The sequence below is a fragment of the Fusarium phalaenopsidis genome (genome assembly GCF_050370095.1).
Source record: "Fusarium phalaenopsidis strain FUZ10S chromosome Unknown contig_32332, whole genome shotgun sequence".
NCBI classification, from domain to species: Eukaryota; Fungi; Ascomycota; class Sordariomycetes; order Hypocreales; family Nectriaceae; genus Fusarium; species Fusarium phalaenopsidis.
The window spans coordinates 2668343-2693205 of NW_028145391.1; the positions used below are offsets into that span (position 1 = coordinate 2668343).

Sequence of the window (24863 nt, forward strand, 5' to 3'; positions counted from 1 at the left end):
TGACTGAGAACAAGATGATGAGTGTATTGGATTTAGTATGAAATATAGAGAAAATTAATTCATTCGCATTAATTGGCTTTGTTGTAGTCGTATACCTGAAGCATTGTTTTTATATGCTCGGGCAAGCATTCAAGCCTCAGCCTCGTCCGGCACTTGAGCTTCTTACTGTGGCGGTGAAAATGTGCAGGTGTGGCTTCAGCACCTCCCGTCCACTAAAAATCCAGGCTGCAAGCCTCTAGCCACTAACGCTGCAGCGCGGCTACTACGTAGGCGGAGTGCTTGCCTGGCTGAGGTCCATGTTGCTCTAAACTCCACCAGAGCTCGCATCCTCCGCATCGTCAACCATCATCCATCTTCGCTCTGGTCTTTCAGCCCCTCTCACCAGCTCTTCCTTTTACCGTCTGGCAAGCTCTTCTACGCAAGCTTGCTTACCCGCCTCAACACCCGTCTTGCACCTCGCATCTGCTCCCCCTCGAGCCCTCTCTCCGCCCTCTCTAGCTACCAACCGTCCATCACAACCGCCAAGATGTTTATGGCAAGATCCGAATACGGCATGTCGACCCTTTTCTCTCTTTTCCCGGTCATCGTTCACTCTCCAGAGCAAAGCTAACCTCTGCCAGACCGGGGAATCAACACCTTCTCCCCCGAAGGCCGTCTCTTCCAGGTCGAATACTCACTCGAGGCCATCAAGCTCGGCTCCACGGCCATCGGCGTCGCCACCTCGGAGGGCGTCATCCTCGGTGTCGAGAAGCGTGTCACCTCGACCCTCCTCGAGACCTCATCCGTCGAGAAGATTGTCGAGATCGACCGTCACATTGGCTGCGCCATGTCGGGCCTCCAGGCCGACGCCCGCTCCATGGTTGAGCACGCCCGTGTCGAGTGCCAGTCCCACTCCTTCAACTACAACGAGCCTCTTCGTGTCGAGAGCTGCACCCAGGCCATCTGCGACCTTGCCCTGCGCTTCGGCGAGGGTGCCGACGGTGAAGAGACCATCATGAGCCGCCCTTTCGGCGTTGCCCTTCTCATTGCTGGCTTCGACGAGGACGGCCCCCAGCTGTTCCACGCTGAGCCCAGTGGCACTTTTTACCGCTACGACGCCAAGGCTATCGGCTCTGGCTCGGAGGGTGCCCAGGCCGAGCTTCAGAACGAATACCACAAGGTGGGTTCCCTTCTTGACCCGCGCAGCTGAACTGTGACCAACTAACGCTTCTTCCCCATAGTCCCTGACTCTCACAGACGCAGAGACTCTTGTCCTCAAGACATTGAAGCAGGTCATGGAGGAGAAGCTAGATGCCAAGAACGTGCAGCTGGCTAGCGTAACCCGGGAGAAGGGCTTCAGAATATACACAGACGAAGAGATGGCCACCGTCGTAGAGCGGCTGCCTGCCAACTGATGAGGTTGCTTAATGATGAACAGAATCCACGAATAGACAGACAGAGAATCTTGATCTCGGCGTATCTTGGGTCGGCGTGCAACCGCGAGTTACCAAGGTACCCAGGGAAGAAGTTGTAGACAAATACCTAGGCGCCCATGGATGGCCTTCTGAGGAAGGCCCCTCTTATGTATCATTAATGTATGGATCCAACAGGTGCCCAGAAATGATCCCCCCGAACATCTCGATTCCTACCACCCACATCACGTCTATCATTTCAATTCCACCTACTTCTCCATGCAGCTACTCTATCTGACAAGTGCCATCTGCACCAAAGATGCGATCCATAAATTCATGTCGCGTTATAGGATATAAACAAGTAACACTCCAGATCCTACCCACCTCTTCACTCCCTATCCAAGACCATGTCTTCTCCCTATCCATCATCTTTGAGTTCTAGGAGCTCCAGATCTCGTTCGACGCTCAACAAACCGAGAGCATACGATGCTCGTTCTGACTTGGCCACAACGATCCGCTGGTCTTCGTTTGGCTCGAGTTCTTGAATGACTCGGTCAATACGTCGTGGATTCTGCCACACCGAAATGGGCACAACACCATCTTCGGTCGTGCGAGCATATGGCGCGCCGCGGCCGAGCTGCGCAGCTTTGATCCAAGATGATTCGCATCCATCAGCAATCCGTCTTGCAGATTGCCAACCCGTCAGTCGGGCGATATCACGTAGTCGACGAACGACCCAGCGCCGCTGCCCATCATCCTGGTACTATGGCATTGTTAGCTCCGGTTCAGGGTCTAGTGCCTTTCCTCAGATGACAGTCACGTACCTCGATAGCTGCTACAAACAAGCAAAAGCAGCTCTCAATGAATGCTGCGCTGACCAAACAGCTTATCTCCGTCATCTGCGAACAGTCGTCTGATAGACCAGCTGCCACCCGGCCCAGCTTGTTCGAATATTGTGCCGTCTGCCGCGCCGACATTCCAGCCGCCTGCATCGCGGCCGGTGGCATCGAAGGGTGAGTCCGGAAGAGGTGGATCATGCCCATATAGTAGTTCATCCAGATCCCGGCCACCGAAAATGTCCGGTATTGCATCGTCATTCCAAACGGTGAGTCCCGTTTATCCGAGTATTCCGGTCTAAGAGGCTGGAACTCAGGACCCAGGCTGTTCTCAAAAACCTCGAATGCATGTTTGATGGCCTCCCACTCCTGGAGGGCAGCTTGGAAGCTGGCTTCAGGGTCATGTTCATCAGTTGAGTCGCTCTGTGGCGATGACCCAGCCGGGGGTGTGAAGCCTCTTGGGACCTTGAAATTCCCAGTCGTGGGTACAATGCCAGGGAATGCAGGCGGCGAACCATTGCCAGCTCCAGGTGGAGGGCCCTTAGCACGGCTTACTTTTCTTTTTCGTGAGACATCTTTGGAGGAAAATTCCGCGAGGCGCCCAAGCAAGAGTATGAGATGGTCATATGTTCCATATCTAGATCTTCAGTGTTAGAAGGCCATCTGAGCCCAAGTCATTAGCGGGTCAACTAACATAGCTTCCAGTTTAGAGATGGGCGCTCGGGGCGGACATTGAGACCAAAACTCGTATTCCATACTAGGCCGGTTAGCTATGTCACCATCACACGTATGAACAACTCACAATAACTTGGTGCCTCCAAGCATACTTTGATACACATCCATCTTGCAGTACCACCAGTACAAGTCCCGTACGTTTTCGTATTGCTCAATATCCCTGTCAGTCACAGTGATGTTGGGCGAGTCAGCCGGTTGCTCCTTGCCCAGTCCGTAGTCATCTGGCGTGGTTCCATGACCCGAGAGTGTGTGAAGGAGGTTGTAGTCAAGGTCGTTAAGTTCGCTCTGTGATGTTACCAGGAAACCGGGAAAGAAGCTGCCCATTTGGTTCTGATTCCGGGCATCCCTTTCTGCCTGTTTCAGTCGCTTCACCGGCAGGTATCTCCGCGACATCTCCCTTAAAGGTATCTCACGAAACAGAATTCTGGCACCAAACAGATGGTTACACCATTTAGTATGATCCGATGACCAAACTTCGAAGTATGCCAGTAAGAGTGTTGCTGCGACCGTCGCAGGTTGTGTGCGCCTGAGGGGTGTGTTGACGTTTCTAGCAATCCTACGTATTGCCAGGTGATAGTGCTTCATGGCTGCAGTAGCTGGTATTTTTTGCAGTTTTGCTATCTGCAAGGCCGCCAGAGCAAGCATGGCATGAAGTAGAGCGGGATGGTTCAAGGATATGACAGGAAAGGTGTCTTATCGACGGTTAGCGCTTGGCAGGACGTATATTAGAGACGAAAGGCTTACAGCTCCAAAGATTATTGGTTCCTTTCGGAGTAGCGTCGAACGAGTTCTCGCCAGTATGGTCGAATGGGTGCCTCTCATACAATGACATGCTCGGACCTGTCACCTGAATGAAGTGCATGAATATAGCCAGCATCCTAGGATCCTTGAGTTCAGATATCCGGGCTGTTGCGGTATAGTCAGAGAGTATGTTGCACTGGGCAAACGTGGAAAAAGCTCGAACTCGAGTCCCATTCGAGTCCCATGTACCATTGAAATGCTTCATCACCGGTCCAAGAACCTCTCGGGGATCTCGAGTTTCATCGTCTGATTCCCCCATCGAGGCATCGTCTTCCGGCAAGTCGTAATCAAGGGCGGATTCCGGTACTGACCTCACCGGTTCGGGTGGCTCTTTCTTGATGTGAACAGGATTCGCTTGGCTACCGCTAGCATATGGTTCACCCGCATAGGATTTGCTGCTCTGTCCGTTAGTCGGAGGGCCGAAGTGGTGCGGGCGATGCTCTTGTGGAATCCCGGCGTATCCTGTGCGAGGTTCGGGTGGCATCATGCCATTAGGTTGGTGGTATGAATGCGGAACAGCAGGAGCATTGAAATCGTATGCGCCAGGGGGCATCGGGCCTTGTCCATGGGCGTAGTTTCCATAGGGCACATGTTGATGCCCATGATAGCTGAAGGAGGGTGGCTTGGGGGCTATCATGGGCAATGGACCTTGAGAGGTCTTTGCCTGTAAGTGACTGACGAGATGCGAAGACCCTGGGGGATACAAAGCAGGACCAAAAGGACCACCTTGTATCGCGCCCATTGGGTCCTTGAAGATGACGCGCTGGCTGTAGCCCTCACATTGGCGTTTGGATTTGATGCAGTTATTGCACGTAGGCCTGCCTTCGTCGCATTTGATGCGCCTTTTGCGACAAGCTTTACGGGAGTATACGTCAGCAATGTAGCTCTCGAAGTAAACATGCAGGAGTAGCGGATTTATAGACTCACTTAGACAACCAGTTTTTGTCCTCTTGCGGATATTATTCCTCTTGCGATCCGGGTCGTCTTTGCCATCATCTTGTTGGTTTGAGGCAGCAGGTGCCTTCTGAGCAGTAGAAGCTGATGCTACTCCAGAATCTCCATCCATGATGAAAGGGCCGCCGAGGTGCGAACTTCACAAGCTCTCGGTTCACGCAGTCCTTTGTGGTTGACGGCTTCACATGGCGGTTCCTCGCCGTTGAGTCGGGAGCAAAACCCACAGTCCGAGACAGGAGTATTAGAACACACGGCTATGTGGACTGGGGGCCGGTAAGCAGGACAATCAAATCAAGACGGGTTCGGCTCGGATGATAAAGTTGGGATGAAAGCGAACAGGCGGGACCAAGAGCAGGTCGGGACGAAGAAACAGCCGAGGGAAGATAAGAGGAGGTGTATCCGCAAATATGACTTGACGAGTCCAATAGGTTAGAGGGGACGGGAAGGCGCATGCAATATAGGTGGATAAAGGAGAGGGAGGGAAGTGATAGAGTCGTGCTCTCAAGCGCGGGAGGGGACGGGGGGAGAGCAAGACAACAGCCAAGGATCTGGGATTGTCTACTATAAGGAAGCTTCTGGCGGCAGGTGCTAGAGCAACTGAAACATGTTTGTGTAACTTGAGAGTCGGCGGTTTACCAGTTGAGCTCGGCCACCGGAGCGAGGAGATGGATGGGCTTCCTGTCAAGTCTGGCCGGCGACAAGAACTGCGGCCGTCGCAGCAAGGATGACGATCTTGTGCTCGGCGTTTTGTCTTGTCCGTCTGCTGTTGATTGAGCCGCCTGGTCGTCCAGCCGGGATGTCTCTGAGCAAGCTTCTTGTTTTAGCTCTTGCTCTCTCCGTGTCTCTCTCTTTTTGTTGCCAAGACGATGGACCCTTCTTTTAACTTCGGGGCGTTGAAAGAGTCCGGCTGATAATGAACGGCCTCTAGTAAGGCCCAATTATTCAAGTTTGCGAGGCGACTGATGAGAGAACGAGAAAGGGCCGAGAAAGGGCAGCACGCGCCCCGGGTCCTGAGGGCGGCACCGTACCCGCCGCCTGTAAAGGTAGCTTAGCGGGATGTTGGGATGTGTGGAGATGAGGGTGGTGGTTTTTTGCCGGAAACTGTGGGGGGGCTCTCCGGCGATGGTGATGGTGATGGCGTCCCGAATAGGGAAGGTACACAGTGTCAAGCCAGACACCGGGTGAGTTCAAGCCCACAGACGAAAACCAGCTCGTGTTGGTAAGAAAGGCGTTACTGGAGCCTTGAGAGTGAAGATTGGAGGTGAAGGAGATGTTCAAAATCAAGGATGGAAGAGGAAGGACGTGTTAATGCGGAGGGGAAAGGCCGGCTATTCTCAGATCAGGCTGGCTCGACGAGGTGGGCAAGAACGGGAGGCACCTCCTCAGGCACGCAGGGTACCTCCTTCCTTCCCACTCTCAGACTTTATTTACCGCCTCGAGGCTCAAAATTGAAATGGAAGGCGGCCAGACCAGGGAGGACGGGGCACAGCGGCGCAGTGCAGTGGGTGTCACGGAAAGACAACTGAGAGACACCACCATGGAACTGACAGAGGTGATAATGTGAGATTAGGTGCAGTAAAAGAGGGGAATAAAGCAGTTCGTTTCTCTTGTCTATGAAAGAGGAGATGCCTCGGCTCCAGGCCATATATCCGTAATCCAGACTCAATCCCACTCCATAAGCACTCGAGGTATCAAGACGGGCAAACTACAACAGGCATAGTCGAGTCCACAGCCAGTACGAGCCTCTGCAACCCAATGTACATGCACTAATCAGTCCTATTAGTAACAAAGGCCGCTATCCCAAGCAGATGAAACTTGAAATCATCACCGGGCCAAATGCACCGCCGGATGGGAAACCCTGATACAGTATGGACAAGACATGGGGATAGCTTGGGCCAAAACTGCCGCTTGACAATCTGCAGGCGCGCCAGGGCCAAGGCACTAAAACTCCCACCGCTCGCCTTAGCACGACCCCAAGACTTCCAAGAGACAGGTACCGCCGACTCGACGGCATCAGAACTGCCACTCATTTAACGTGGAAGTGGATTCCTCATGCATCCATTGCATTGCAGAGAGGGGAGAGACAGTCCTTCAAGTCTAAGGACAACCCTGTCCTGCTGGCGGCGTTGCAGTACTAAGGCGGGCCTATCGTTCGAGCACCCCCGGCCGGCATCAGACCCCGAAGTATCCGTTTCCCGTTTCTCAACGGAGAGTGATGCAGATAAAGGCATTGTTGCTTCTCTCTTGCTCTGCCAACCAGCAAGACCGTCTCAGATTACGCCTTTTTCTGACACAGATCTACCTGAAAAGTAGAGAGCATTGACAACAAGGTCGAAGCCATCATCAAACCCTAGACGCACGGGGAAACAATACAATCCGGCGGTTGCTGTCAGGACTTAGCAATCACAAGCTTAACGCCGCCATTGCCCAGTGCGACACCCTGGGGCGTTCCCTGGCCCAACCTTAACCCGACCATGCCGATCTCCATTCGTCCATCTAGGACCCGGCATCTAAGATGCCGCTCTCCTTGCGCCTGGGGCTTGCTGGCTGCCGAAGGCTCCGTACGCACATGGTAACTGCAGGTATCAGAGCCGGCAAGACAGGGCAGGGCCCGTATCTTGAGATGAACAGCACTGACTGCGCGGGACAGTGCCCTCCCTCCAGTCAGTCTACGGTGCTATATCTGCTCTCATCATGGAGCACGCAATGCAATGCAGCCACAAGCCCCCAAATCAAGCCCGTCGGTGAGCACAACACCCCTCTGGCTCCTCCTCTGCTCATACACAGTGCCCTGTGGGCTCTTTTTCTGGCAATTCCAGCCCTAAATAAGGCTCGATGACGGACTGGGCGTCTCCCACCACACCACCACGGCCCTTAGACCGCTGCTCTCAACTCGAGCTTGAGGCCGACTCCCCAACTAACGTTACAGTACGTAAAAAGATTGGCGAATGGTTTTTCGTAAATCTTGGGCCCTTTTCTCGGAAGTGACTTGGCCGAGCTCCTTCCACCTACAGTACCGTCGGTCGGGCCCTTCTCGGACGGGTTCCCCTCCCGCCCGCGGACCCTCCGAACGGCTGCCAAAACCTTATTAGCAACCTCCTCCGTGCGTTGCACTACCTTTACTACCTACCTACTATGGTATACTAGTTCTTGACCTTTGTTCACTTCCCTCGTCTGCTGCTTCTGATGGATATTAACCGTTGTTGAATCCATTGTTGGCCAGGGCATTGCTAGCCTGTTGGTCTGCGCCTCCTCCTGCCATGGGTTCCTGTACACCATGAACCAATGCTTCTATGCGCTCTCATAGTTTTGCCCTCCTACTCGAGCGCTAAGTCTGAATGCAGCTACAGTACCAGTTCAAGAGCACCTGTGTAACACAAACAAAACATACCGTTACACATTCCTCGTTTCTGGTCCTGCCCAGGTCCTTTGAACGCATCATGTCTTTAACGCACAATGTACGACCTCACCAGACACACTGCCTCTGAGCAACCCGACTCAACACCAAAGGCCCCCCTTGCCCGGTTCTCCGCCTGATCGTCAGGCCGTGAAGGTGTAGCCCAGGTCCTTTCATCCCAACCCCGGCGTTGCCCGCCATTGGGATCTTGTCCCGGCAAGCCACCATGCCGCGAACCGGTGTTGAAGTGTCATGCCGCCGTTTCTTTGACGCAGAACTGCGCTTCTGATGTTTCCATCACGATCGAGCTCGAAAGTTCTCGACGAACGGTGCGAAGACATGTCTTAGACCCAGTCGTTGGTCTCAAAAACTTGCCTCATCTACCAAGCCGCGGTAGTACAGACGCCGCCATTGAAGAAGGCTCTGGCAAAACAAGAGCTTTGGAGGCCTACCAACAGGTATACCTGTGCCCCGTACGTTGCGTGCCTGTTCCACGAGTACGAGCCCTTGCCCAGGAAGAGTGCTGCAGAGCACTACAATCTTCGTACAGATATAGAGATGGACCTTGATGAGTGGGCAACCAACCCCAATTCTGCAACTTGGGATTGCCCAGTTTGCATGCCGTGTCTTTTTGGGGGCCATCCTTACAGACCGCCATGCTCCAAGATAGAGGATATTCCTGGCTTCCAGCTTCAAAGACTGAGTTGCTTCAAGCAAATACTGTGAAGTCCTCGTGTTGTGGCGCTGTGGCAGCTGTATAACTGTTGTGTCCGGTCAAGGGCTTCGGAGGCCACCCCCGTTCATACATGCTCCAGGAATAAGCTGAAGTCGCGCCTCGTGTTCAGATGAAGCGCCTAGAGCATGGCCGCTCGCGGGAAGTCACGCCCATGATCCGGAACCATGCATCAGGCGGATACCCTCTGCTCCTCGAGTATTGGTGCCATTCCCACTTCGCAGCAAGCCAAGTCGCTCCATGGCTTGTCGGGCGTCCGGGGGTTTCACACTACGATCGGATTCTCGATCGCCAGCAGCTCGCGATCGTTTATCAGGGCTCATCGACTGATCTTCCCGCCTCCAGCGACTCCTTCTTTTACATAATGTCTCAATACCCGCTGTGAGCAGGCTTCTGCACGCACCCGTTGTCCTAAATAGCACAGCCATGCGGCTCATGGCATTTCCACCGCGTAAGGAGGTGTGACGAGTTCTCACGAAGGAGCCAGTCTATTTCGGGGAAGAGACGGGCTTCCAGGGCCAAGACGGTCGAGAGCATCGAGAAGCCCTTGGCTACTGTGCGCTTTGTCTCAAGTTCCTAGAGGAACTGGAGCTGTACGACAACCTGTCACCCTAGTTGCGTGAAGACTATCGCCCAGCTTACTTGACTTTTTGGCTTGGTCAGCTCACTTTTTTCCGTGTGTTCGATGTTCTTCTCTGTCCCTTTACATCAACGGCCTTCAGCTGAGAAGTCAGGTGTCTTAACTGGAGCTCTGAACTAAGAATAGACCGCTATCTCTCGATACACAAGGAGCAAGGGAAGGGTCATATCACGACACACATCATGGAACGCGAATAGGGATCCAGTCCCTCCAGGTCATCTCACAGACAAGCATGATACACTCAGTCATCTTAATTCGAGCCGCCATGGTATACTTAAAGCCAGCCTAAGTAGAATTAAAAGTATCTAACCAAACTGGCGAATATGAGATGGAGAGACGTTGTTCTCTTGCTGCCTAGCATGTGCTAATATGATGTAAGCCATGCATTTAAAATTGAGACGCTCCATGAGGACAAGTGGACAATCCAGTATGTCGGTACAAAGATACTCAAAATACCAGATGAATTGGAGATACTAAAGTCAGTTGATAGGGCCCATTATGCTTGTGTTGCCATTTGGCTTGCCTGGAACTATGTGAGAGCACTTGCAACAAACGGACTCACAAGGGTCAGACGAACGCGATAATTGAAACACCCATAGATTAAGATTCAAAGAACTAGCTTTTCTAAATAATCCCCTATGATAGTTATTCCAAATTCTCAAAGTAAATCGTGGTATTTATTCAACTCTCACCTTGTCTTGCTTCTCTCTCCCACTCGAGGTTCTTGTGGTGTTGTAGGTTAAGGCGCACGGGCCAGGTGCCGACTTAAGATTGATACAGCGATATGCCTACTTGCGGTAAGCTCGGCGTGCGTACCTCGAAGCAAAAAAAGTTCAGACGTCAAATTTCCTACAAACCATTTGTTCACCACGACTTCATCTTGAACAACATCAAAACCCACAAACCTTCAAAATGTTCGCGGTACCAGGATGGTCCGTGTCAGCAGACACGCTCAAGGCTGAAGCGCCTTCAGCAAACAACAACAGCGCCCCCGGCACAAAGTCAAAGAAGCGCAAGCGCAACAACGCCGCCGCCGCCGCTGCTGCTGCTACGGAAAATGTCACATCCTCAACCGTGGCCGACTTGTGGGAATCAGTCATTGAGGGCAAGAAGCCCGAAGCCCCTCCCAAGCCCGATAAGTCTGCCAAGCGGCAGAAGAAGGAGGGCAAGGGGAAGCGCGGTGATGATGAGCAACCTCAGGACAACAGCAAGCAGGGTGAAAAGAATGGAGATGTGCAGCCTAAGAGCAAGAAGCAAAAGAAGCGGAAGCAAAAGAAGAAGCCCGCAGAAGACAAGGATGTCAACCAAGAAGAGCCTGCTCCCACATCAGCAAAGAACGACGCCATCGCCAAGGCAACGCCTCTGCCTCCCGCTCCTCCCAAGCTCACCCCCCTTCAAGCCTCCATGAGAGAGAAGCTCATCTCAGCACGGTTCCGACACCTCAACGAGACGCTCTACACGAAGCCATCCGAAGAAGCGTACCAGCTCTTCCAAGACTCCCCCGAGATGTTTGACGAGTACCACGAGGGCTTCCGCCGACAGGTCAAGGTCTGGCCCGAGAACCCCGTCGACAGCTTCCTCCAGGACATCCGCTCCCGCGGCAAGGTTCGCCAGCCGGGCAAGGGAAGGCCCGGCGCCCCTCCTACGCCCCTCGCCAAGATGCCGTTGCCCCGTACTCAGCAGGAGTGCACCATCGCCGACCTCGGCTGCGGCGACGCTCGCCTCGCTGAGGCTCTTCAAGCCGATGGCAAGAAGCTCCGCGTCAACGTCAAGAGCTTCGATCTCCAGAGCCCCAGTCCTCTTGTTACTAAGGCCGACATTGCAAACCTGCCTCTTGCTGATGGCTCCGCCAACGTCGCTGTCTTCTGCCTTGCCCTGATGGGCACCAACTGGGTCGACTTCATCGAGGAGGCCTACCGCATCCTGCACTGGAAGGGCGAGCTCTGGGTTGCCGAGATCAAGAGCCGGTTTGGGCCCATCCGGAACAAGAACGCCCCCGTCGTCCACAGCGTCGGAAATCGCAAGAAGGCGGCCGCGGGCAAGAAGGGCAAGGGCAAGGGTGATGACGATGCCGACAACGACGAGGATCTGGCTGTTGAGGTGGACGGTGCGGATGACCGCCGCCGAGAGACTGATGTCTCGGCATTCGTCGAGGTTCTCAAGTCGCGCGGTTTCGTCCTTCAGGGGGACCGCGCGGCTATTGACCTATCCAACAAGATGTTTGTCAAGATGCACTTCATCAAGGGTGCATCGCCGACAAAGGGCAAGGGTGTGAAACCCCAGGAGCCTCCCAAGGGGAAGAGGGGCATCATCCGCAGGATAGACCCCGTGGATGAGGAGCCAGAGGTGAACGAATCTTCCATCCTGAAGCCATGCGTCTACAAGATTCGATGAGGGACGAGTTAGAAGGGGGGTTGAAGACGGCTTGTACACACATACACAGTTATCACAGCGAGGGATACCCGCACCAAAAGCTATCGTGCAATTTTATTTCTTCGTAAACGGCGTATAAATCTCATTTCCTCTCTTGTTGCTCCTGACTGCCATGCCACAGAGTTCATCAAAACCCTGTATGCTAACCCCCTCGGAGCGTGGGCTTGGACTTTATCTATCCCCCATCGCGGCGAGTTGTTTAACTTCCATCTATTATTATTCTGCCCACGCCCAAGCTTGTTCTTTTCCATCCTGGTCCTGGCCTGATCCTGGTCCTGATACCCTCCCATGCTAGTAGTGACGCTCTGAAAAATGTCATGGATCAAGTTGGGTTTAGAAAAAGATCAAACTGGCAGCCACATCCGCGTTGCCGTCTGCTGCTTGGAGTGCTTGGATCGCTTGCTCCCTCGTAGCGCCCATTGATACCAGGCTCTCAATAGCTTGCGGCGAAATCTGTATCCTCGGAGCAGCAGGCTGGGCTGGGGCTGCAGCTGGAGGCGCAGCAGGGGGGGCAGCGGGAGCAGTGACTGGCGCGGGCCGAGGAGGGGCTGCCGCAGGTTGCTGTTGCTGTTGCTGTTCACCAGGAGGAAGAACAGCACCCGACCGTTGTCCGATGGTTGTTCCGTCGGGGCCAGGTAAGGTAGGCTCCTGTACAATTGCTGCCTCCTCCTCCTTGGGGATTTCTGCCTCTCCCAAGAAAGGAACCTCCTCACCTTGGATGATCAGCTTGTCCTTGGCCAAGTCAATGGTGGCCTGGTATCGCTTCAGCATGTCGAGGCCGAGCAGCAGATCGACTGACTTGCCCTCCATGACAGTGAAACTGCAGGGCAGGAAGAGGTTTCCAATCTTGATCTGGGCCGAATGGACACGTCCGATGATGTTGGCCGTTCCCACACCACGAGCAACGCCAGCAAATCGGGTATCAACAAGACGCATAATTCCACATTCCTCGGCACAAGCAGGAGACATGATGGTTGCCTGGGCTCCAGAATCAACCAAGGCTTTGACATTATGACCGTTTACGGCCACGTCGAGGTAGAGCATGTGAACTCGTCCAAAGACTAAATGGATTTGTCAGTCATCCGGTTTCGACCCTTTCATCCCAGCATGACTTACCCTCGGGGTTGTGCTCCATAGCATTTTGCAGGTTCTCCATAACTCGCTCCTGGCGGATCATTTCTTCAATCTTCCTCTGGTTTTCGACATTAAAGGGGTCGTCATTCAATCTCTCAATCTCTCGTTGCCGCTCCATACGCTCTCGCTGCTCTCGATCTTGGCTATCGTGAAATATCTGGGCAAAGCGGGCTGGGTTGTCCACGGCCGCGGCCAGCTCAGGGTGCTGTCTCTGGAGCTGCGCTCTCACTGCGGGTTGACCCAAAATCTGAAGGCGAATAAGCTCGGGGTCTTGTTCATTGCCGCCTCGTCTCCGGGGCTGAGGACGCCGAGCTTGCTCTGGAACGCCTGTACTGCCTCGCATGTCACGGACGTGCAGAGCCAGCATGTCCCCATCCTTGATCTGGTGTTGCTCCATCGTCTGGGCATCGTCGGAGATTAGGCGGCCATTATGGTAGAGGTGTTGTGAGGTCGGAGGGATGGTTGATTCTGCCTGGATAGACTCGCGAAGGGTGGCCAAGGTCATGTCGGGGAAGATTTCGAGTGTAAGCAGGCTGTCCTGCTCCCCAGCTTGGGGATTAAATATATTGAGGGTGATGCGCCTGTTTGCGAGCAGCAGTTAGCCTCTTGAGAAATGAATGGAGAGATACATGAGAAACCACCAACATTGTCGCTAGATTTCGTGATTGTGGTTATGCTAGCCAAGGCGAGTGAGATCGAAGTTTGGGGGAGTTGAGGTGCGGTCGAAATCACAAGGCAGACGTCAAAGACGTAACTAGCAAAGTGGCTGGTTCGTTAGGAGTGCTTGCGTGAACGTGGCTAACAGGGCCCAGCTGCCTAGGTAAGTAACTGGGTAGGGTAGGTAGATATCGTGGAGGGAGGGAGAGCAAGACAAAGCCAGACCCAAAGTTTGGAGCCTGGGGAAGACGGACAAGGTGCGGATGGGGATGCAAGAAAAGAAGAAAAAAAAAAGTTGAGAACTTTGCAGGAGGTTGGTTGGCTTGTTCCGCCCCGAGATCAGATGGAGATGTAGATGCAGGTGCAGATGGAGCTGGCTTGGCCGGGGGAAGCTGGATGAGGTTCAAGGTAGGTACGTTCAGGTCGTGAGGGGCGCCGGAGGGGCAACTTTGGGCAAGAAGTCGCCGGATTTTCGGGGCGAGCGGCGGTGACGACAGAAGCGTCTGAGCGCCCGCGGCTTAACGTTAGGGATAGAAGCCACTAACCTCTAGGGGATAGGTCACTGAGACGGTGCTGTTGGAGGGGCTGCCAGAATACAGCATGCACATTGCAAGTCAGATTGCATGGATAACGTCATATTTTTAATGTCATGCTGGCGGAGTTTTCTACTCCTATCTCAAGGAAACCTCCGCACTCAAGATGCAGTACTAAAGTAAGCAAGTAGCTGGAGTTGAGGTGCCTTGGCCAAGCTTCAAACCCAGAGAATAACATTGCTACCTACACAAACAAACATTTCATTTGTATTCATGTCACTCGGCGTGATTGTGGACCGCCGCAACTGCATATACTGTACCTTTTCGTCGACCTGCACGCACGTTATTGCAGCCACGGATCCGATCCTGGAAGCCGACAGAAGCCAGCCGATGCTCATGGACGAATCCCAGATCCCAGGGGCGAGCATGACAGCGGAGCACCAGGCTGCGACAGCGTCGACGAGGCCGCCATGATGCTGACGACGAACCGACGGAGGCCCTCGGTCATCTATTGACTTCCAGGCAGGTCAGGTCGGTTACTGCTGACAAGACTGCCCAGCAACAGATCACTCGCCCTGCTGTGGCCAGGTCCCTTGTCCTCACAGAACTGGGCATTCGTGCGCATCGTCGTATTCCTGTCCCACGGCCGCAGCCTGGAAGCCTCTTACATAGTGGCCAGCTGTGACTGCTGCAGGACGGCTCGGCATGAACCCCGTCTTCCCCTGGTTTCTCGAGGCCCATACTCCAGAGTCGTTGCCAACAGCAGCAACCTCACAGGTGGTCCCGAGAAACACTCCTCCTGCCGCGTGCAAGCCGGCTGCGGAGCAGGGCACCAGATCAGGTACACTTCGCAGCCGTCGATGCCCGGCCATGTGCGAGCGTCCAATGCCCGTTGCGTACGCTCCCGCGGCTGTTGGTGATTTGCAACTGGAGCCGCTTGAGATCGCATGCGGATGCTGCCGCTCCAGGGAGCCTCCTGGTCATAATCCCCCATCCAGGGATCCCCAACTGCTGATCGACCAGGTTGACAGGGAGTCCTGGGGACGCGCACAGCGATCTCCTGCAGCGCTAGCTCTCCTCGCAGGCTGGAGGCTTGTGTTCCCGGTTCCCGTTGTCCGGGTCACTCGGGGATCTTAGCGATTCGACAAGACTTGGTTCAGTCTTGGCCGAGCTTTGCCGTTTGTTGTTGGAGCTGCCTGTGCAGTCCCGTCTGTCTTATTCTAGGGCTGGGGACCCAGAAAGCTGGAATTGTCAGACTTATGTTGCCTTTGATGTTAGTGGTATACGGGGTATCATCAGTTATGCCGGAACTGGACTGAAACCCTGAAGTCGCAAGCGAGACTTGGTGGGTTGAATCTTGAAGCTCGTGTCGTGCATACCAGAGTCTCAACGAGAATTAGGCGAGATGCGTAACATCCATGGATCTCAATTTTCAGGATGGCGTGTAAGTCGTGGAGGAATCTGGTGAGCTCCAGACATGACATTGCTTGTATCGACGTCAGGAAGTCGGCCCCAGCTGAAGCTGGTGCAGGTGACCTAATCCGTCTACCCTAGACTCTCGTGGCCGATTACATGGCCAGCTCAACAGCATCACAATTATCACCGGGTCGTTGCAACAATCTTGTTTGTCAGTTGCTGCCTTGTGGTTACAGAATCTGCAAACTGCCGCCTTCTGTTTGCTCCTACTTTCGCCGCAGTCACGCGACCATGGTGAGAATGACTCTGAGCTAGGTAGCCATGTCATGTGCTTGAGCAACAAATGGATCTTCTCCCCCGCTCTCATGAACCCATCCTGACGAGAAGACGGAGAATTATTCGACACCCCCCTCCAAGATAGTCCAAACTCCAATATCGTGCCAAAGCTCCACGGCCGCCCCCGCATAGATTGCATCGCATCAACCCTTTTTAGAACCCTCAAACTCATCATCTCATACTCCGACCGGGTTCGGCGGCTCGACCAGAGCTTGGACTCCACTTGGTCCATCTCGGCGCCGGCCTCATCGTCCGATCTCTCGGTAGCCGTGGGTCCACCTGGAGTGGACGAGCAAACAGGATTCCCAAGAGTTCTTTCCCGTCTCATGACGCTGATTCACTTTCACCAGTCAAACGAGGCAGTGATTCAGTGACTCAATACAATCCGCAAACACCCCTTTGGGCCCTATCGCCGGGGTCATCTCATCAATCAGCCAGCCCAACTCCCGGGAATATCAAGTAGGGCAAAGCCATTCAGCCTGTGTAAACCACCGAGCGCACGGGCGAGCTTCATTTCTTCTCATCACATCATCATATCACCAGCTGAACAGCCTCGACCACGGGGAACCCAGCCTCAGCACGAGTTAATCGAGAAATCAGAGACCCACCCCGGCAACAGATCTGACCTGACCCTTGAAAAAGGCTCACCAACACTGACTCTCATCTCATTCCATACCTACAAGACCGTGCCTTCAGTTGCACTCCTTCTACGGAAAGCCACTCTATTCTTCTCATCCCAAGGAGATTACTACACGAAACATAAACACACACACAACCGTCCAGATGAGCAGCATGGAAAAGAAGAATGAGTTTGCCACGGCCGCTAGAGACATGATCTTCTCTGGAGGCGCCACGGGTGATAGGGACACGGACGACGATGGTGGCGCCATCGACGACTCGTGCGACGCAGATGAGGAGATGGTCACGTCTAAGAGGAACATTGCCCAGCTGAGAATCCAGAAGAGAAACTCGGAAGCCGGTCTTCTGAAGAAAGTCATCCCATTTCACTGGGCACCGATGCTCTCGCCCTTGACTGAGAACGACATTGCAACATGTGTCACGCTGGAGAACGCTGCGCTCTCCGACCCAAGACACAGGTCGCTGCCCGAGAAGGTAAGCCAGACAGCATATGCCCGTTTCAAGCAGTTCTCCATGTGATAGCGCCTCTAGAATCACCACTGACCAGTTGCCATAGATTGAGTACCGCATCCGCAAGTCTGGAGGGGTCTGCTACGGCCTCTTCAACACATACAGACCAAATGATGCAAAGGACTGGACCATCACCACCCTGCAGCACAGCCGACCTGTCGAATCTGGCCGCTATGACCACGCCAAGCATGTCATGTTTGTCCACATCCTAGCTACCCTAGGAACTCACCCAGTCGTCACCGACGCCGACATGGCCATGCCCGAGAACTGGCGAGATCCTTCGGCTTGTCAAGGTTCACCCCTGGGCCACCAGTCGACGGGGAGAACAATTTGTCTCCATTCCTTTGTCGTGTGCCCCGAGGTCCAAGGTGTTGGCATTGGCAAGACGGCGATGACGTCGTATCTCCAGCTCATGAACGAGTCTGGCATGGCTGATCGAGTTGCATTGATCTGCCAACCTGTAAGTTCTGACATATGTTTTCCCTCAACTTTCCAGGTTCTAACACATCCAGTACGCGATCCCATTCTACAAGTGTTTTGGCTTCAGAGATATTGGCCTGAGCACCGAGGCCCTTGCAGGACAAGGCTGGCATGCCATGGTAAGTGGTCAATTCGCTGTTTGATCCAGTCCGTTGCTAAACGTGCCTCTGCAGGTGCTCGACCTCAGCGGTCCCAAGAAGAAGACCAAGGAAGAACCCACTCAAGTGGCTAAGAAGCCCGGGAGCTCAACATGATGATGGATCTCTCGCGGCTTGTCTACCTACGGTTGCCGTCAACAGGCAACTATCAGAGTATCAGCTCAGGAGAAGCCGCAGGTATTTGCTTCATCTTTGTACCACGGCCAATTGCTCGCACAATCGAGTCATCTAAAATAATGAGATAGCTGGTCTATAACTTTTTGCGTTTCACACTCTATCTCCCTTTTGATTGCCCAAATCTCTTTCCTGGTGACCATTTTTAGTATCATAACATCATTCTTTTAACCCATTGCTCGACTCCCGTGGCGTTTAGTCGCTGGCCTTGTACTTGAGGCGGTACTCTTCGGTTCGCTTGATGTCGTCCTCGGAAGCGAAACTCTTCATGCCGGCGATGATGTCGTCCAGGGTCAGGATGGCAAAGATGGGGATGCCGTACTCCTTGCGAAGCTCACCAATGGCACTGGGGCCAGGCTTGGACTCGTCACCATCGGCAGCAGGGAGCTTCTCCATGCGGTCCAGAGCGACGACGATACCAACGACGATACCGCCCTCCTTGCGGATCTTGTCAATGGCCTCCCTCTTGGCGGTGCCGGCAGTGATGACGTCGTCGACAATCAGGATCTTCTTGCCCTTGAGGGGAGCACCAACAATGTTGCCTCCCTCACCATGGTCCTTGGCCTCCTTGCGGTCAAAAGAGTACGACACGCGGTCCAGGTTCTCGGGAGCCAGCTCGCCGAGCTTGACGGCGATGGACGAGGCAAGGGGGATGCCCTTGTAGGCGGGGCCAAAGATGATATCGAAGTCGAGGCCGGTCTGCTGCTGGGCCTCGGCGATGGATTTGGCGAACGCAGTGGCGATGGCGCCGGCGAGGCGGGCAGTGTGGAAGAGGCCGGCGTTGAAGAAGTAAGGCGAGATGCGCTTCGACTTGAGCTCGAAGCTGCCAAACTTGAGGATCTCGCCGGCGATGGCGGCCTGGAGGAAGTCTTGCTTGTAGGGGGCGAGCTGAGACATGTTGAGGAGTGAAATTGATGAGCAGAAGATAATCTCTTGTAGGTCGATATGGGTAGAGATCAAAGTTTTTGCAGTTGCGATAACCCCTCCATCCAAAGCAAAATGGCTTCGATTGGTGTTGACCCTCACCTGCTGGCGCTCAATGTATGGCGGCGGGGTTTAGCGGGGTTGAGATCCAGATGCCAATTGACCTCAGCCAATCAGAGCCCCCGTCCTCCCCTCGCGCGCACGCCCACTTATCGATAACACGAGTAAAAAAAAAATTGACCGCCCAACTGAATTTGCCATTATCCTCCTTCAAGCGTCGAGTGTCTCCTCCTCTGTCGCTCCAATACAAAATCATATCGAATTGTCCGACAGATCGCCCATCATGAAGACGACCTGGAAGGATATCCCCCCGGTTCCTACTCAGCAGGAGTTCCTGGACATCGTGCTGAGCCGGACTCAGCGCAAGCTGCCCACGCAGATTCGCGCCGGCTTCAAAATCAGCCGTATTCGAGGTGAGCACTGATAAACAACCACGATACTCAAAACAGGTCGCTCACACTTCCACGTCTAGCCTTCTACACTCGCAAGGTCAAGTTCACCCAGGAGACCTTTTCTGAAAAGTTCGGCGCCATCCTCGAGAGCTTCCCCCGACTGCAGGACATCCACCCGTTCCACAAGGATCTCCTCAACACCCTCTACGATGCCGACCACTTCAAGATCGCCCTCGGCCAGCTCTCCACCGCCAAGCACCTGATCGAGACCATCTCCCGCGACTATGTCCGCCTGCTCAAGTACGGCCAGTCGCTCTTCCAGTGCAAGCAGCTCAAGAGGGCCGCCCTCGGTCGCATGGCCACCCTCATCAAGCGCCTCAAGGACCCCCTCATGTACCTCGACCAGGTCCGCCAGCATCTTGGCCGTCTGCCCTCGATCGACCCCAACACGAGGACCCTGCTCATCTGCGGCTACCCCAATGTTGGAAAGTCGAGCTTCCTGCGCAGCATCACCCGCGCCGACGTCGACGTCCAGCCTTATGCCTTCACCACAAAGAGTCTGTTTGTCGGTCACTTTGACTACAAGTATCTCCGCTTCCAGGCCATCGACACCCCCGGAATTCTCGACCACCCTCTCGAGGAGATGAACACCATTGAGATGCAGAGTATCACTGCCATCGCCCACTTGAGGTCCGCCATCATGTACTTTATGGATCTCTCGGAGCAGTGTGGCTACACAGTGAGCGCCCAGATTGCTCTCTTCAAGAGCATCAAGCCCCTCTTCTCCAACAAGCTCGTATTTGTCGTCGTCAACAAGATCGACGTCACCAAGCCTGAGGACCTCGAGCCCGAGCTGCAGGCTGAGCTCCAGTCCATTCTCAAGTCTGGTGAGGTCGAGCTCCTCCAGCTCTCCTGCAACACCCAGGAGGGTGTCCAGGAGGTCAAGAACGCCGCCTGCGAGCGTCTCATCGCCGAGCGCGTGAACCAGAAGCTCAAGGCCGGAACAAGCGCCAGTGGCAACATCGGTGGCAGGTTGGCCGATGTCATGTCCCGAATCCACGTCGCCCAGCCCATGGGCGGCCAGGCCCTCGAGACCTTCATCCCTGAGGGCGTCAAGGACCGCAAGAAGTACGACAAGGAGGACCCTGAGCGCCGGAAACTGGCCAGGGATGTCGAAGTCGAGAACGGCGGTGCCGGTGTCTTCAACGTCGACATGAAGGCCGACTACCTGCTCGAGAACCCTGAGTGGAAGTACGACAAGATCCCCGAGATCTTTGACGGCAAGAACGTCTACGACTTCATCGACCCCGACATCGAGGCCAAGCTCCAGGCCCTCGAGGAGGAGGAGGAGAAGCTCGAGGCTGAGGGTTTCTACGAGTCGGATGAGGATGTCGAGGACGACGAGGAGGCCGAGGTGCTGCGCAAGGCCGAGCTGATCCGCGAGAAGCAGCAGCTCATCCGCAACGAGGCCCGCATGAAGAAGCGCCTCAAGAACCAGGCCATTATCCCCCGCAAGCTGGCCAAGAAGAACCTCTCCGAGTTCGAGGACGCCATCGACGCCCTGGGAGTCGACGCCACCGACATCGCCGAGCGAGCCCGCTCAAAGTCGCGCCCCCGCGGCCGCTCCATGTCCCGCAGCCGCCTCGGCACCGAGGACCCGGATGCCATGGACGTCGACCGTGCCAGCACCCCTCGCGACCGCATGCGCTCCATGAGCCGGGCCCGAAGCCGAGCCCCGACCAGCAGCCGCCGCGACGACGGCGTCCAGGACGACATCACTCGCACAAAGGCCGAGCGCATCGCCAAGCTCAACCAGAAGCGCATGAACCGCATGGCCCGCCAGGGCGAGGCCGACCGACACACGAGCGCCTCCCTGACCAAGCATCTTGTAAGTTGTCCCTGTATTGGATCCGTGAAGCCACTGCTAACTTTTACTCTTCCAGGTGGCCGGAAAGCGTGGCATGGGCAAGACAAACCGTCGATAAAGGAGTCAAGTCCAGATCTCTGGGCTCGTCTTCCTCCACGTTTGTTTGTCTTTCTCTCTCTCTCATTTTGGCATATTTTTGCGGGTTCGTGGGCCGTGGTTTTTGCCTGGGAGTTGGGGCGTATGGAAAAAAGAGAATACTGAATTGTGATCCCATCGCTGAGTTGTTGTGTACGCACTTGATTGCGCGTGTGGTGTCGTTGCTGGGGGGGGTTCAAACCAGCTCGGCTAGAATAGTAGATATCACGGGTGTCCCTTGCTGGAGCAAAGAAAGGGACTACTCTATCTTCTTCTTAACTTAAGTACTTATGATTTACGAGGCAAAAAGTTTGACTGTTGATAATCAAAGATATCACAATGCCTGATTACACATGTATCCATGTTTCCCATATGATTGATTATTGGATCATACGTGAGGTACACTATCGAAAAAAAGGTATATTTCAAGGGTGCTTGTCGTCTACAGGGACAGTTTCTTCACCCTCGGTTTGTCGTGGGTCGCCACAACAACCGTTGTCATAATGATGATTACAGTCATGAGAACAAAGCTGACGCACGCCGTTGTCTCCATTGCGCGGCTCACCTTCTCCTTTGGTTTCTCCAGCCCCAGCCCAGACTCGTGGTCGCGAGCTCTCTACTGATCCTCGGCGACCTGGATGCCGTCCCTCAAGCCCTCAACCTTGAGCTCCTCACCGGCCGCACGACGGTAAATGTCCTTGACGTCGTCGGTGGTGGTTTCGAAGTGGCTGGTGGCGTCGTAGCTCTTGGAGATGAAGATGTTGTCATTGGTGCCGTCCGAGTTGGGCTCGTAGATGGGGATGGGAGGGCCCTGAAAGACATGTCAGCTCAACTCTGCAGAATACCTGCTTGATGTAGACAACTTACCATGAACTGCTCCTCGATCTTTCCGAGGCGGTCCAGACCGGGCTGGAGCTCAAGGTGGTGGTTAGCCGTGGTCTCGGCAATGGTAGAGACGATGGCGATCCAGTAGCCCTTGGGGCAGACGTTGTGGGCGGATGAAACGCAGGCGATGTAGATGTCTAGCACTTGTCAGCAAACACATATGAAGAGAGCAACATATGGGGTCACATACCGTTCTTGCGGCCGACCTGGGACTGGGGGATGATGAGCTGGGCCGAGTCGCTGTCGTTGGTGCCAGCCAGAGGGTGCTTCAGGATACAGATGGCACGGAGAACGTGGCCGACAACCTTGGTCTTGTCGACAAAGTATGAAGGGTCACCGAGGATGAGCTTGGCGTTGGTCTCGAACTTCATCTCCTCAACACCAGACATGGTGGCCTTGATACCGACAGCCTTGTCGCCCTCGTACAGGATCTCGTCGACGTGGGTGTTGAGCATGTAAGTGCCACCGTAGATGGCGGACAGACGGGCAAAGCCCTGGGGGAGCTCGCCGAGACCGTAGAGAGGGTAGATGTAAGGGGACTTGCCATATCGAGCGACCGAGTTACCGTAGAGGCGGATGCGCTCGATGGCCTCGGGGGCCTGGCCGGGGTTGGTGATGTAGTCGTCGGTGAGGTACAGGGCCATGGCGTGGCCAATAAAGTCCTTGGTGGTTGCCTCGAGTCCGAACTTGTCAAAGACATCCTTCATGGTGCAGCCGTTGATGTCGAGACCTAGTTGAATAGCTACCTGTCAGCTCATGATGGTCTCAACCAGCGAGCAGTCACTGCATTGCTCTCGGTGCTGCGCTCGGGGATACAAACCCTTGTGTGTCGCGGGGTCGTTGATGTCAAAAGTGCCGACCCACTCGATGAAGGACTTCATGCGTCGCTTCTCAAAGATACCCATCAAGGGGGACTTCAGAGCCTCCGGGGCGTCAGAAGGCACCTTTGCGACGGTAGCTTTGCTTCCAGAGCCCTGCTGGACGTAGCTGCCGGCAACCTGCTTGAACTCGAGATATCGTGTCACGTCGGTGGAGACGAGGATGTTGGTCAACTCGCCCGAGGACATGAGGAACTTGGGAACAAGGTCGATGTTCCAGTCGTTGAGGCGGCCATACTGCTTCCAGGGCTCCTCGCCTTCACGGTAGTTGCCATACTTCTTGAAGAGCTGCGTGAGGTCGTCGTTAGAAATGTCGGGTCAAGGGGAGGAACGCTGGTCGGGGGGTAGAGGAGTGGGTGGGGGGGGTTGCATACCGCCTCGAGGTTCACGGATGCCGCCTCTCTGGAAACACGGTCAGCTTGGTTGTCTCTGGGGGGTGTATCACGGTGTAGGGGAGACTAACCCGCCATAGTGGTCATTCCGGTCGATGTGGAGGACCTTCTTGCCCTTGACGCTGAAGACACTGTTGGGGGAACCATCAGCCGACCGCCTTTATATCAAGCAGCACCAGCACCATCAAGCGCCAGCGCATAGGATCGCAAGACGAAGCGCTGTAGCACCAGCTTTGCTGCGTCTGTCCACTCATCGACTTACCCAGAGAGAATACACTCGGTCAGTCCTAAAAAAACACGGTCAGCACAGAATCGAGACACCAAGCTCCCCATCCATCCGTCCATCGCATAAAGTCCCAAGCTTTGGCTAGATGCGGGGGGGATTCGAACAGCAGAGCAGAGGCGGGGGAAGCGACATACCAGTGCCCAGCACGATGACGTCGTATTCCTTTGCAATCTCATCCATGATGCACGATGGTGACTATCCGTCGATGACTGAATGTGAATGTGTAGTAGAGAGAAGAGGTGAGGGTTAAGAAAAAGGAGGAGAGGAGCAAAAGAAGCGGGATGAAGCTCGAGCGAGGTGCGAAGAAAGTGGCGGGGTTTGGGGAGGGGATGAAAGCATCGGTCAAGGTCAATCCTTAGGTAGCCCGTGTGGGGACCATCCTCATTATTTTAGAGGACCACTGCCAAAGGACACTCCAACTTCAACCTAACCTTGTGGTTGACGCCTCCAACAGCAACGTCTTACCCAGTTTGTCATGTCCAGTTCAGGTCATCATCTCGCTCCCACGAGACCGATCACTGATTATTGATTATGCATTGCCCGTTTCGTCCTGGCTACTAATCTGCCAGATCGCTTAATCCAATTCGACTAGGTAGCTAGTATGAGCCGGTGACGGTCCCCAGAAGACTCACCGTCATATGATTGGGCTGGCATGTGGGCTTCAATTGTACGATGCAGGGTCCCGCCGTCGCTGAGGCGTCGGTTGCTCGCCAAATGTGTAAATGAGATGCCATTTTCCTTCTCGTCTTCTCCTGAAAGGTGACGAGGACGTGGACATGGTCTCTTTGAGCTGTTGGCCCCAGTGCCACCGCTGCCTCAACAAGACCTGCGTGCCCCCTTTTCACCATCCCGGTAAACGGAATTCCGGTGACTTGAACTATAAATGCTTGCTCAATGCGGAATGCATATGCGAGTGTGTAGCTCATGCCCTATTTTATCGGTTTGCATGACTGACATGTTTGTCAACTTCATGCTATCCGTCGTTAGTCGACCACACTACTCATGATGAGCCATGACAACCATGACCCGGCCAAATGTTCATATCCGCGCTGCACAGTCGTATATCGTACATTTATCATACACACAC

The 24863-nt window shown here is 54.5% G+C and overlaps 8 protein-coding genes across 8 annotated transcripts; 4 read left to right on the forward strand and 4 right to left on the reverse strand.

The window, feature by feature from the left end:
* Positions 1-526: 526 nt before the first annotated feature.
* LRP88_13814 (proteasome core particle subunit alpha 5) lies at positions 527-1394 on the forward strand (the record flags this gene model as incomplete). The annotated part of the gene is made up of 3 exons (XM_083250170.1): positions 527-551; positions 621-1159; positions 1221-1394. The coding sequence occupies 3 exons, from the start codon at positions 527-529 to the stop codon at positions 1392-1394; spliced, it is 738 nt and encodes a 245-aa protein (XP_083094504.1).
* Positions 1395-1809: 415 nt separating this feature from the next.
* On the reverse strand, positions 1810-4829 carry LRP88_13815 (Zn(II)2Cys6 transcription factor domain-containing protein; the record flags this gene model as incomplete). Its single annotated transcript, XM_083250171.1, has 6 exons — positions 1810-2154; positions 2216-2864; positions 2922-2984; positions 3036-3558; positions 3707-4618; positions 4691-4829. The coding sequence occupies 6 exons, from the start codon at positions 4827-4829 to the stop codon at positions 1810-1812; spliced, it is 2631 nt and encodes an 876-aa protein (XP_083094505.1).
* Positions 4830-10399: 5570 nt separating this feature from the next.
* LRP88_13816 (25S rRNA (adenine645-N1)-methyltransferase) lies at positions 10400-11881 on the forward strand (the record flags this gene model as incomplete). Its single annotated transcript, XM_083250172.1, has 2 exons — positions 10400-11092; positions 11147-11881. The coding sequence occupies 2 exons, from the start codon at positions 10400-10402 to the stop codon at positions 11879-11881; spliced, it is 1428 nt and encodes a 475-aa protein (XP_083094506.1).
* A 372-nt stretch (positions 11882-12253) lies between these two features.
* LRP88_13817 (DNA damage-inducible protein 1) lies at positions 12254-13559 on the reverse strand (the record flags this gene model as incomplete). The annotated part of the gene is made up of 2 exons (XM_083250173.1): positions 12254-12981; positions 13037-13559. The coding sequence occupies 2 exons, from the start codon at positions 13557-13559 to the stop codon at positions 12254-12256; spliced, it is 1251 nt and encodes a 416-aa protein (XP_083094507.1).
* A 3220-nt stretch (positions 13560-16779) lies between these two features.
* On the forward strand, positions 16780-17879 carry LRP88_13818 (uncharacterized protein; the record flags this gene model as incomplete). Its single annotated transcript, XM_083250174.1, has 4 exons — positions 16780-17109; positions 17192-17605; positions 17658-17744; positions 17799-17879. 4 exons carry the CDS (start codon positions 16780-16782, stop codon positions 17877-17879), a joined length of 912 nt encoding a protein of 303 aa, XP_083094508.1.
* Positions 17880-18152: 273 nt separating this feature from the next.
* Positions 18153-18854, reverse strand: LRP88_13819 (orotate phosphoribosyltransferase URA5; the record flags this gene model as incomplete). The annotated part of the gene is made up of 1 exon (XM_083250175.1): positions 18153-18854. One exon carries the CDS (start codon positions 18852-18854, stop codon positions 18153-18155), a length of 702 nt encoding a protein of 233 aa, XP_083094509.1.
* A 370-nt stretch (positions 18855-19224) lies between these two features.
* Positions 19225-21318, forward strand: LRP88_13820 (protein NOG1; the record flags this gene model as incomplete). Its single annotated transcript, XM_083250176.1, has 3 exons — positions 19225-19354; positions 19414-21221; positions 21277-21318. The coding sequence occupies 3 exons, from the start codon at positions 19225-19227 to the stop codon at positions 21316-21318; spliced, it is 1980 nt and encodes a 659-aa protein (XP_083094510.1).
* A 633-nt stretch (positions 21319-21951) lies between these two features.
* On the reverse strand, positions 21952-23956 carry LRP88_13821 (GDP dissociation inhibitor; the record flags this gene model as incomplete). Its single annotated transcript, XM_083250177.1, has 8 exons — positions 21952-22146; positions 22203-22357; positions 22411-22950; positions 23041-23386; positions 23473-23500; positions 23562-23621; positions 23753-23777; positions 23911-23956. 8 exons carry the CDS (start codon positions 23954-23956, stop codon positions 21952-21954), a joined length of 1395 nt encoding a protein of 464 aa, XP_083094511.1.
* Between the last annotated feature and the right edge of the window lie 907 nt (positions 23957-24863).